The 12,692-nt window shown below is 29.7% G+C and overlaps 1 protein-coding gene across 4 annotated transcripts in view; it reads left to right on the top strand.

Annotated features, from left to right (window-relative positions):
• Positions 1–12,692, top strand: part of LOC144843058 (TBC1 domain family member 19-like) — a 52,225-nt gene that overhangs the window by 26,359 nt on the left and 13,174 nt on the right. For all 4 annotated transcript variants that reach the window (XR_013612219.1, XM_078699722.1, XM_078699723.1 and 1 more), the window contains 7 exons: positions 4,623–4,697; positions 8,338–8,485; positions 9,671–9,748; positions 10,327–10,436; positions 11,637–11,728; positions 11,946–12,061; positions 12,404–12,567. Coding sequence is in view for 3 of the 4 variants with exons in the window: in XM_078699722.1 (XP_078555848.1) it covers positions 4,623–4,697; positions 8,338–8,485; positions 9,671–9,748; positions 10,327–10,436; positions 11,637–11,728; positions 11,946–12,061; positions 12,404–12,546 (762 nt within the window). In the remaining variant the exon portion in view is untranslated. The remainder of the gene's footprint in view (positions 1–4,622; positions 4,698–8,337; positions 8,486–9,670; positions 9,749–10,326; positions 10,437–11,636; positions 11,729–11,945; positions 12,062–12,403; positions 12,568–12,692) is intronic.

Genomic DNA, 12,692 nt, shown 5'->3' with positions numbered 1-12,692 from the left:
CCTTTTATACTTTCCAATCATATTATTTCATATTCCAACAGGTATTATCTCAGATGTTTTTTTTAAAGATCCCAATATTGAGACCACCAGCTATTTAAGACGGCTCGTAACTTAGACTCCCAGCAGGAATAACTATCAAATCGTTGATTTTCAATAATTGGCATATATCAAATAGACAGATAATTGAAATAGAAGAATTAGTCATTTTCACATGTCTGTCCTCTTTTTTTTTTTCATTTATTGATTTACTTAAATTATTCATACATTTATTTATTTATCTACAAGTCATTTTACTTGTTTGATACCCTGTTGTGTGAACTACTACATCATTTGATTTATGAACTACCGTACTGTCTCTGTGGTGGGCCTATTCCTGAACATCACCATTTAGACGGGCAATACTGCAAATAGTCTGTTAGCCATTGCCTTGTATCATTTCATTTCATGATCTATCAGGAAAGGATATTTAAATTTTCTATATTGAAGATGTAATTTTGTCCCCCTGAAAAAATATGTATTAAAAAAGTTTCTGTTAAATATGCCATTTTAATTTCGCATAACAATTATCCATTTTGACCAAAAATTAGATTGAAAAAAAAATGTATTTACATGAAAAACTGTAATTTAAAGCAAAAAGTAGTCAAATTGGCTGTTAGCCAATGGATTTTTGGTTGAAGTTAACCATTTATTTTGTAAGTGAAGACTTTTCTAGTTTTGTTTCTACAAAAAGGATTAACTTTATTAAACTACAAAATAACCTATTCAAAGTCTGTATTAATCAATCTTAATTCTTCATGTTTTGGGGGACAATACATCTTTAAACTATAAAGCAATTTTATTTAGATTTTCTCAATTTTAATCTTTACACGTTTCTGCATTATCACTACTTTCTCCAGAAGTTCAGAACAAATTTTTTTTTATCAAGAGCAACATTTAAAAACTGTAATGTATAACGTTTCCGGTGATTTATCAGTTTTATAGACGACACTATTTATGACGTAATTATGCCATGATAAATGTATACTGTAGCTATAAGTTATCAACATATATCTAGTTGTTGTCACCCTGACTGACAAATTATATTAGTGTTGTGACAGGACCCTTACTGAACCCTGTTTTGTGCCTAAGGTACCATGCCATTAATTTTTACAAATTGTCAAATATTTATATTATTTCTCATAACTGTCATCGGTTTTAATTTTTCAAAAATATAATTGCCTTTATATTCCAATAGCTATTTAAAATTATTTGGACATAAAATAATTTATACGTTTTGTACACCAAAAATGATATCAGAATAATTTCAGAATGATAATTTGATAACTACTAGAAAAAAAATTTCCAAAATTAAAAAAAAAAAATGTTTATTTGGTGACAATTGACATCTTCAATATGAATGATACAAACTATAAGAAAAACATACAAAATGCTGAAAAACAAAAACCTAAACCGAAGTATTTGAATACGCCCTCATCACTAACCAGCTTTCGGTCTAATTAAACCCAGGTCAGCACCAGTTTTGTCTCGGTCATCCCAGACTTGAGAGCCTCCAACCTAAACTAGGTCTTCAGCAGCAACACAATATACACCAAGTACACTGTAGTAGAATGATTACTGACACAGTTTTTTTCTTTTTATTTTCATACTGACATTTGAAATTATCTTGTCTCTGACAGCTGCCAGTCTAGTATTGATTGTTTTATCTTCTACAAATATCACGTCAAATGCATTTAATTCGTCAAATTAGCCAAGCAAATCATGAAATATATCACTGCGTAATCGGAGATTTTAAGACGAATGCTGCCATCGCGGCTAAATATTTGACACAAAATATCGCATAAACAAATAGATTCAGAAATATATATTGGAGCTCTTTACTTCCTCTAGGACACCCGTATTTAACACTATCTCATGAAATCAAAAGGAGGCAATCATGGGCAACTTCTATTCATGGGCCACACCCCTATTCATGGGCCACACCTCTTTTAAGGAAACACCCCTATTAAGAGAATGTTTTTCTATTAAACAAACAAGGGGAAATTAAAGGACACTCCTTATTAAGAATAATATTTGTTGCATCCCGAAGATGTCCCCTTAATAGGGATTATTCTACTGAATACTAAAACATTCATTTTTATTAAGCTCTGTCTACACTATCAAACTAGTTTGAAAAAAATATGTGATGTGCCCAAATATGGTGGTGATATGCCCAAATATGGTAGTGATATGACATCATCGTGTCCATATATGGGCACATCACATTTTCTTGTCACATAAAAGTTTGATAGTGTAGACATAGCTTTATGTAGTTTTATATAGTGACCTACATGTGGCAGCTATTTTAATCAATCAGCTAACAATCTGATAGTTTTACTGTTTTTAATCTAAACATTATCAATTACTTAAAGAAGATAAATGAAATTATTTAAGATGATAGTAGAAGATTTTTGCTTGAGATTTTAAAAATGAGTTTTCTATGAAGGCTCAGTTTAAACCAACAGTAATAAATCTCCTATGTATAATAACACACCAAAACCCATCAGACTCGTGGCATAGTGTAATAGATATGCAAAGAAATGTATTGCAATTTTGAAAGTATTGATTGGGGAAAAATATATTGAGATTTTCTCCCTGGTCCAAGTAGTCGCTAAAAATGAACATTTCTTTTAAGTTGTCAACTGCTCTTTATTATTATTTATGTCATTATTTGTTAATCCAACAAATACTACTATTTCATTTGTTTACTATCTATCCAAATTGATAAATCCAGAAAATAATTTTAATATAGTAAATATGTATAAAATATTATGTTAAAGATGTAGTGTCCTCCACCTCCCCCAAAAATGAAGATTAGTAAAATCAGACTTTAAATAGGCCATTTTGTAATTTTAACCAAGTTATTCACTTCTGTAGAAAAAAATAACTTTATTTCACTTATAAAAAGACAAAATAAATTGTTAATTTTAACCAAAAGCCCATTGTCTATTAAAGGCAATTTAATGCTTTTTTAATTGATAAAAACTTTCCTACCTTGTGGAGGAACTCATCCAAATCTGGTCCAGAAGGCAAAACTCAATTCTGTTTTTGTTTTTCACGTGCCTGTGAGTTTTTATTGCGAGCACCCCACCACACATGGAGCTATAAATGCAGGTGTTTTCTTTCCTAATGACTATAGCTGTGTCTCGGTTGTTGAGGTATTATTTCTCAGCATATTAACATTTATACCTTAGAACGTGGTGGGTTTCATCCAACAAAAAAGATGCTTACCTCAATTTGAATAAATTGATCCTGATAACAAAAAAAAGAGAAATTGAATAGCGGTGCCATAATAATGTAATAAAATAAATTATATTATTGGATGCTCGTAAAATGTTTTATGGTATTGTTGTTAAATTATAATAACTATAAAACAGACAAATTTCTGGCTCCATGCATATTCCTTTTTGTTTTTTTCATAATAAATAAATAACTTTGTCTTTTTGATTTTGTATCGATACTGTCTTAAATCATAATTATAACGCTTAAATTGCAAAATAAAATCTCCAAAAAGCTTAATCATTTGTGACCTTTAAATATCAACTTATGAACCGTAGAATGTTTTCCACATATTACCTTTTACACTCCTGATATTTCAATACAGGAAAAGCGAATACAGAACAATATTGATAGGCCTATTTTATATTAAGTCACAGATTTTTCAAACAAATTCATTTTTTTTTCTCTGAAACAGTCGTTGCTACGTACCCCAGGTAATTTCACAACACTCCGCGGACTACCTAACATACTTTCAACTTCACTTAATATCAGATTTTGAGTGACAACTTAGTATAATCTCTTTTTTTCATTTTTCCGGATGAATTTGTTTAAATGTCTTAGGATTTATTAAGGTTTTTTTAGCTGAAACCATTTGATGAGTTGTAACAGAAGATATTATGATTTTGTGGTTTATTTGACCTAGTAACAGGCAGATTGAGTGAGACAATGTCAATAATATCCTTTCATTTTTACAACGTACCACGCTACTAATACAACTGTTGAGTTGAAAAGTCATTCTGCATACGCTCCTAAACATTTGAGCATGTACAGAATGACTTTTAGACACAATAGGTACGTAGCTGTGTGTCACTATAATGACTAAAAAACTATAAATATGACTAGTAAACTATAATTATGACTATAGCTCCATATAGTTTTTAGAAAAAATAGAGGCCTATTATTTAGATTATTAACATTTTTATTTATTTTAAAATGTTGTTACTGCTGTGTAGTTTTAATCAGTTTTAATGTTCTTTCTTCTAGTTAAAGTTTAGAATAAATTAAGTTATACTTTATCTTAAAGCTCTGTCTACACTATCAAACTAGTTTGACAAAAAAGTGTGATCCCAAATATGGCAGTGATATGACATCATCATGTCATATTATGGGCACATCACATCACATAAAGTTTGATAGTGTAGACAAGGCTTTATGCAAACATTTTTTTCTTAGCTTCATACAATGGAAATTTGACATGAATTCAATCAGTATGTTATAAAAAGAGTTTTTTCTTCATAGTTATTTCTTCAAAGCAATTACAAATTCAATTTAAAGTTTGATAATGAGTTTGTTGTTTTTTGTTTCAGGATTGTCTTTATTATGAGCAATTAAAGAAGTATGTTATACAACATGACATGTTGGTGGACGACCTCATGTACAAGGTATAAAACTATAGATATTTATTGTAATATCTGTGTCATGCAATCACCTCGGTTTATTTGTCTTTTAACCGATCCTTAAAGCTCTGTCTACAATATCAAACTTTTTGTGACAAAAAAATGTGATATGCCCATATATTGACATGATGATGTCATATCACTACCATATTTAGACACATCATACTTTTTGTCAAACTAGTTGATAGCTGTGTAGACAGAGCTTAAGCAAAAAAGATACCAAAATAAATTAAATAATATAAAACTTTTTTTTTTTAATTTTTTCTCATAATGATAAAATAATGCTCCACTGTTTATCCGGAAAAATGATGATTCAATTTTATCACTATTTGTTATAACTTTGTATAAAAAAAAAATTCAAATAAAAGAGACAAAATTCTCCTTTAAGATATATATTAAACATTATTAATTAATCAATGTATATGTTTGTTTGAGACGAACAGAACTGATACAAAGTACTATAATTAATATTGATATTTTATTGGTTTTAATTATTGATCAAAGGTCAAAGGTAATTAATTAGCAATCATTATTTTTTAAGTTATCAACTTTTAATGAAAGCCTTCTGCCAGATGAACATACATTCACTATTTTATGGTTTTTAATTATTTATTAATCTCATGGCCTAAGGTTTACAATTGCAAATTTAAGAAAGTTCTAGCTGAAAAATGTTATAAAAAAGTAAAGTTGTAAGTTGTAAGTTATCAAATATTTTATTACTGTCCTAAGCTTCAATTTGTTGCCAATTTCTCATTTTATTCATTTTAATAACACAAACTATAAATTGTCTTGAAAATATATAATAATCTTTACTTAATGCATAATATTTTGCTTAAAGCTTGGTTCCCACTAGGAAACAACACAAGGACGTAGGCACAATGCAAGTATTATGACTAATCCCAGGCGATGGATTATTCGTCGTTTGTCATTGGTCAACTCACTTGCGTTGCACTTACGTCTTTTTGTTGCGTCCCAGTGGAAACCAAGCTTTAGTATGATTTGATTTGAATTTATTCGGAAGTACACAAATATACATTACAATTGGTAAACAAGAACAATTAAAACATATGGTAGTCTTCCATTGATAACCCAAAAAGCCGGTAAATATCATTCCAGCTTATTTCCATTGGGGTCCATTATATACATACATACAAACAATAAAATATTAAACCAGTAAAACAATAAAACATAGCATATAAAAGCATACTGTATAAAATTGATTATTAAAATAATATTACAAGTCATTCTTTAAAGATGTATTGTCCCTTGAAACACAAAAAAATGAAGATCAAAATATTCTAAATTTAAATTGGCCATATCAAAGTAATATTAAAGTTATTCACTTTAAGTTGAAAATTCGAGCCAAAAACAAAAATTTTACGTAATTAACAGCTAAATTAATTTGATTACATTTCGTCTGGAAAATCGTCGCGAGCGAAAGTAAACAAAGATTTCAAACCATGAGTATACATTATGCATGATGCTAATTAGGATTGTTTACAACTCGTCATGGTTGAGGAGGTGTTTTCACACAGATCGCGAGGAAGTTTTATGATTATGCATACAGAGTAGCCAAATAAGCGCGTTGCATTATGAGATATGTTTTGATCGAAAACTTTGACTGGAAGTCAAAGTTATTTTTTGGACCAAAAAACGTCTGTATTTCAGTTAAATGATTTTTTTTTCGACTAATTTTTGGTGAAAGTTAATAACTATTATGATACTTCAAAATGACCGACTTTTTTTTCGAAATCTTTTTTTTTTTTTTTTTTGGAATTTGACAAAGGGACAATACATCTTTAAAGTCTTACAGTAAGTTAAAATACAAGTGTCATTTATTCATTCATGAGACGTTGCTAAATATTCCTTTACTTTAAATTAAAAATCTGTCTTGCTAAAAATGGTTTTTAAAATGTGTGGTAATAGGTTCCATTGTTGTGCTGCTGTGTAGAAGAATGTGTCTTTGATATATGTGTCTGATTTAGACAGGTAGAATTGTATGAGAGCTTCTTCTTGTGATATTTTGGATGGTGGATGTCTTGGAGAAGTGTGTGTACATTTATGGAATGGCTTGGTTGTTGAATATTTTGTGAACATGGTTTAGTTTTAATTGTTTAACCCGACTTTCAATATTAAGTTGACCAATAGATTTAAGTTCTTCCTTACTACAGTAGAACCTCTAACTAGGGGACAGATTCAGGACTTAATAAAATGTTCCCTGAATAGGGGCCACAATATTAAAACATATATTAGCCCCAGTTGGTTTCATAGGATAGTGTCCCCTTACCCCTTAATTGCAAAGAATAAAGAATCACTTTAAAGTGAACGAGAAGAACGATCATCATGACATAAGCCCATTTAAAAAAAAAAAACATTTTTTAAAAATAATAAACAATATAACCAAGTGTGAACCAAGCTTTAAGCAAGACTTACAAAAATGTTGGGAAAAAAAATATTATGCATAAAGTAAAGATTATTATTTATTTAAAGACAATTTACAGTTTGTGTTATTAAAAAGAATAAAAAGTTAAATTGGCAACAAATTGAAGCTACCCTTTAATTTCAAAGAATAGTTGATCATAGTCAACAGTTAATATAAAGTTCAAAGAAAAAAAATACATTAGTTTAAGTAAATTATGTTTTTGTATGTAAAGTTAAAACAAAAAGATTATGTTTTGAAGGCCTATGTTGAGTTTAAGACTTAACTGTAAGCTTCAATAATTGTTCAGTTTATGTAAGCATTATACCAGCATGATGTAAGGGATTTATTTGACGGATATCACAAGTTGAATGTTCTCATAGATAGATAATTTTAATTCCATGGAATTGTTTTTGAAAAGTATGTATAAACAAAGAAACGGAAGAAAATAAAGTGTGTTTGGTCACGACATACAGTAAAGTTTAATAGTAGGAAGTCAGTGAGATTTTAGTATATTTTATATTGAAGAGGTAAACTGTATTTTATTCAATATAAAGCTCTGTCTACACTATCAAACTTTATGTTATGTTTATTTTTTGTCAAACTAGTAAAAATTTTATAATGAATCCATGTTATTTTAAACTAGATTTAGTTATGATTTTTCAATTGTGCTACTCGTGGTATGAACGGTTTCGGTTTCGAATTCAACAAGAACTTGATTGCCATAACTAACATTTATGAAAATATGGAGATGTGCTCAAACTACCATAACAAACATCTTTTAAATTGAGAACTTTTTCTATAAATATAATAGTTTTACTATTCTTATATATAGCACATATAGGCAGGCTCTCAGGGTGCTGTACGTAAATTGAAGTAAAATAAAAAAAATGAAATGAAAAAGCTTGTTGGAAAAGAAAAGTCTTCAGCCGACACTATCAAACTTTATGTGACAAAAAAAATATGATGTGCCCATATACTGCATGGAAATGATGATGTCATATCACTACCATATTTGGGAACACTTTTTTTGTCAAATTATAGTTTGATTATGATAGACAGAGCTTTAGAAGTGCAAATTATCACAATCAAAATTTAAATTGTTAGGGAATTTATTTGTGATTTTTTTCCTCATCTTTAAAAAAGCACATCGCATTTATGATTATTTTTTTCCATACACATTTAGATTTAAATTTTTTTTTCCAGGATGTAAAATTGACGGCAACAAATGACGACCAGTACTTTGTCTTTGAAGATAATCTCTATCAAGTTTTATTCCTATTTAGTCGCGATACGTACATCCTCAAACATTTTGCTAACAGTTCCGCAACTCCCGCTAAGTCATATATACGAGGTTTGTTTCTTTGTATTTGTTTACTCCATAACAATGTTATTTTTCAACCAATTAACTTTTAGTGTGTTCTTCAGTGCAAAGCAGGTCATTATTATATATGTCTAGTTATTTTTATGTATTCTTTGTATGATGAAGTCAGTATAATGTTTATTATACAGTGATTTTGTATTCTTTACGACAATGTCGATACAATATGCAGTGATTTCGTATGTTCTTTACGACAACGTCAGTACAATGTTTAATATACAGTGATTTTGTGTATTGTTTACGACACCGTGAGTGCACAAGGTTTTAATATACAGTGATGTTGTATATTCTTTACTCTGTCACTGAATTGATATACAATGATCTCTGTATAATTATTTTCCACTGTAACGGTGTTTTAATCTACAATGATTGAAAATATATTCTTTTACTGTGAAAGAAGTGATTTGATATATGGTTGAAAATATTTCATCAACCTCTTCAATGTGATAGCATCAAAGTGATTTAATGTATACTCCGTAATCCAGTGAGTTCTTTACGTCAACGACCACGGCTCATTTATTTAATTTAGGGTCTGCGTTGTAGGATTATTGGTATCAAGCAAGTGCTGGTTCTATTAGTAGACGATGCATCACTATAATTTAAAACGACTCTGAAGATTTCCTTCTCATTATTGCTCTTTTCTTGGCACATTCAAGTGGAGTTTTATTTAATTTTCTCACGTAATACTTGTCACAATCGCCAGCCGTAATCTTATTTTTTAGTCTTCTGCAACGTTGCAGACAAACAAATGTTTTCATCACTTTTTTTGTATGGTAGTGGGAATAATTCATGAGATTATATATATATTTTTTTTCTTACATTTTCAAAACTTCTGCCTAATGTATGTATAGGTCTGTTAAATCCTTAGATTTAAAGTCAGTCAGTGAATAGAATAGTAGCGGAGCTGTAGCTTGGTGATTAACATGCCTGCCTTCCAATTCCACAGTCTAGGGTTCAATCCTTGAGTTCCAGGGTGGCTGTATTCACCAATCACACTTAAGTGAGATATTTCCCTTAAATATTAAGTATTTCACTTAACTCAATAAATCTTTAAGTATTCCCTTTAATTGTATTCACTTAGATAGGAGATTTTTTAAATTTTAAAGTGTTTTCCTTGTGTAACACTATATAATTTAACATACTTATTCTCACTTTAAGGAATGTTAGGTGTAGACGATTATTCCGTTGTTTACCCCCCTAATGGTGTCATTCCTTTCCATGGATTTTCAATGCTACGTAAGTACAGTAGTTAATGCTATTCCAATCATCTTAATCATTATCATCAATATTATTATCATCATTCAATTATCAGATCAGATAATAATTGTATTAATTCATTCAGTAACAATAACCAGAAGTACTTTGTAAATTAAGTTAAAGACTAGTTAAAGATTTAATAATAAAAAGATAAATATTGATATTTAATTGATTTTAAATCTTTAATAACCAGATCAATATTGTTCTACTAACCGAGTCAATATTGTTTCACAACCAAGTCAATATTGTTCCACTCCACTAACCGGGTCAATATTGTTCCACTAACCGAGCTAATATTGTTCCACTAACCGAGCTAATATTGTTCCAATAACCAGGTCAATATTGTTTCACTAACCGAGTCCATATTGTTCCACTAACCGAGTCAATATTGTTCCACTAACCGAGTCAATATTGTTCCACTAACCGAGTCAATATTGTTCCACTAACCGAGTCAATATTGTTCCACTAACCGAGTCAATATTGCTCCAGATATATGTACAGTAATTCAGTGGTTTAGTTGAATGTTTCAACTAATGTTATGCGTTTTTACTTATTAGTTGTACCACTCTGTTTTGTATTCGATGATCCAGTGAAGTTGTATTTTAATTTTCGTGAACTTTATTGCCGTCATTTTCACCGACTTCACACAATATCCTCTCATGAACAGGTGAGACATTTTAAAAATATTAGTTAAAAGAAAAATAGTTATTACCAAAACTGTAAACTGGAGTTTATGGATGCTACCAAAATGTACCAAAACACTAAAATTAAGTGCTTAGCAAAATTTGAATTTGTATTACAAAATTCACAAAACTCCTAAAGCATTTACAAAAAGGTCAATAGTACTGTTCATTATCATTGTTAAATTTATCACTGTTCATTGGAACTAATACTGAATGACATGTGATTGTAATTAACCAATCAAATGGCCTGGATACACCCAGGGAAACATTTAAAACCATGGAGAAATTATTTACTAAATAATTCCTCCATGTTATAACTAACCCATATCTCAAAACACCTTTGTGCCACTTTATTGCCAAAGTCACATATTGGAATTTAAACATAGTTTAAAAGACAATTGAATCACTTGATTCTTGTAACCAATCTAACCTCTTTTATTTAATAACTTTCTCTAATTGGGTACTTCAAAGAACCCTGTCAATTTACATTCATTATCAAGTTGTAGATCCCTACGAAATGTTGACATGTTCAAAAGATGCCGCAGGCTACTAGCTAACAAATTGCAAACAAGTAAATAAAAACCTCAAAGAATTTTCATTCGTTTTGTAATATATACATAAATGAGGTGCTGTTTTACTTTGACCTGCTTAACTTTGATATTAAACAATTTCTCAACTGAATGAACCACATTTGACACATTGTCAAGTTTTATTAGAGTTAGTAAAGAATAAATTGTCTTTTTTTTCTTTGCAGTTTAAGCAGTCAAATTATGAATAATGATTTCATATTTTGGCTTGTTTATGTTTTATTGAGATATTTGATTAGGCTATGTTTTAAAACATATGTAATAAGGTCTGTCCACACTATCAAACTAGTTTGACAAAAAAAGTGTGATGTGCTTAAATATGGTAGTGATATGCTCAAATATGGTAGTGATACAGCATGCTCAAATATGGTAGTGATATGACATCATCATGTCTATATATGGGAACATTTTTTTGTCACATAACATTTGATAGTGTAGACCGAGCTTTAGTATTTGCTTTGTAGCTTACATCGAATACTTTGGATTGCCTTGGAATTTGGTTTCCTAATCAGTTTTACCAGTAAATTTGAAATTTCCAGAATCTTATGCATTATTATTATTAATTAAAATATAGGATTATTTATTATTATTTTTTAGGGAATATTGTCAATCTGTGTGCAGTTTGAGACTATTTTGCAGTGTCGACAACCGCAGTTATTTTTGCATCTGAAAGAAAAAGGAGCTCATCCGTAAGTTGCTCATGTTTTATCCTAAAGGATAGCAACAGATAACTTTCCATCGAGCAGAACCATTAAAAAAAACTGAACATGCAATAGTACTTTTAAATCATTAAAATGGGATGACATAATACACAAATTGCTGCAGTTACATGTGTATAAAGATATTTATTACCTTTGGGATTGAATTTACCAACAATTTATAAATAATAATTTTCTTTTATTACAGTTTAAAAATTGCATTTAAATGGTTGATGCGAGCTTTTTCAGGATACCTGGCCGCTGATCAGTTGCTATATTTATGGGATCGTATTCTGGCTTATGGTACATTAGAAATATTAGCAGGTACGCACCAATGTTTTTCACTTTAAGTAGAGTTAAAAGAATCAAATATGCAGTTAAATATGTACATGTGAAAAATTTATTAGCTAATTTTTCATTTTTTCTATCATAAAATTCAAGCATGATATTCAAAAGAAATTTTTTTTTATTATCATGTACGAGAAAATAAATTACTAAGTAGAGAATTAAGAAGTCTTAATGTTACTTTAATTCCTATTATTTTAATGCAACTTCTAATATTACGTGGATCAAGATATTATAAATCTCAGGTTACTTATTATTTTAATAAACAAATTTACGTCTTAACAATCAACTTATCAAGATCGATGTTGTTATCTTTCTTAGTCCTTGCAGCAGCTATATTTTCTTTTCGTCGTGTGAACTTGATGGAGACGTCATCGTATGCCGCTGCTGAAGCCGTGTTAGCTGACATTACGACGATGAAAGTATTGCCATTGCTTCAAGTCTTCCTCTTCTCAAATAGTTGATGCATCTACTTGGCTACAACGGTAAATATTTAATAGTATTACTATTTATTTATTTAATGTCAAATTTCAACGGTCAGAGAGACCAATGTCTTTCTGTCCCATCTGAAGCATAATGTAATGAGATTGAGTATATTGCATGTGGACAC

This window comes from Antedon bifida, chromosome 5 (assembly GCF_963402885.1).
Source record: "Antedon bifida chromosome 5, ecAntBifi1.1, whole genome shotgun sequence".
Lineage (NCBI taxonomy): Eukaryota > Metazoa > Echinodermata > Crinoidea > Comatulida > Antedonidae > Antedon > Antedon bifida.
This window is presented reverse-complemented; position numbering and strand designations above follow the sequence as displayed.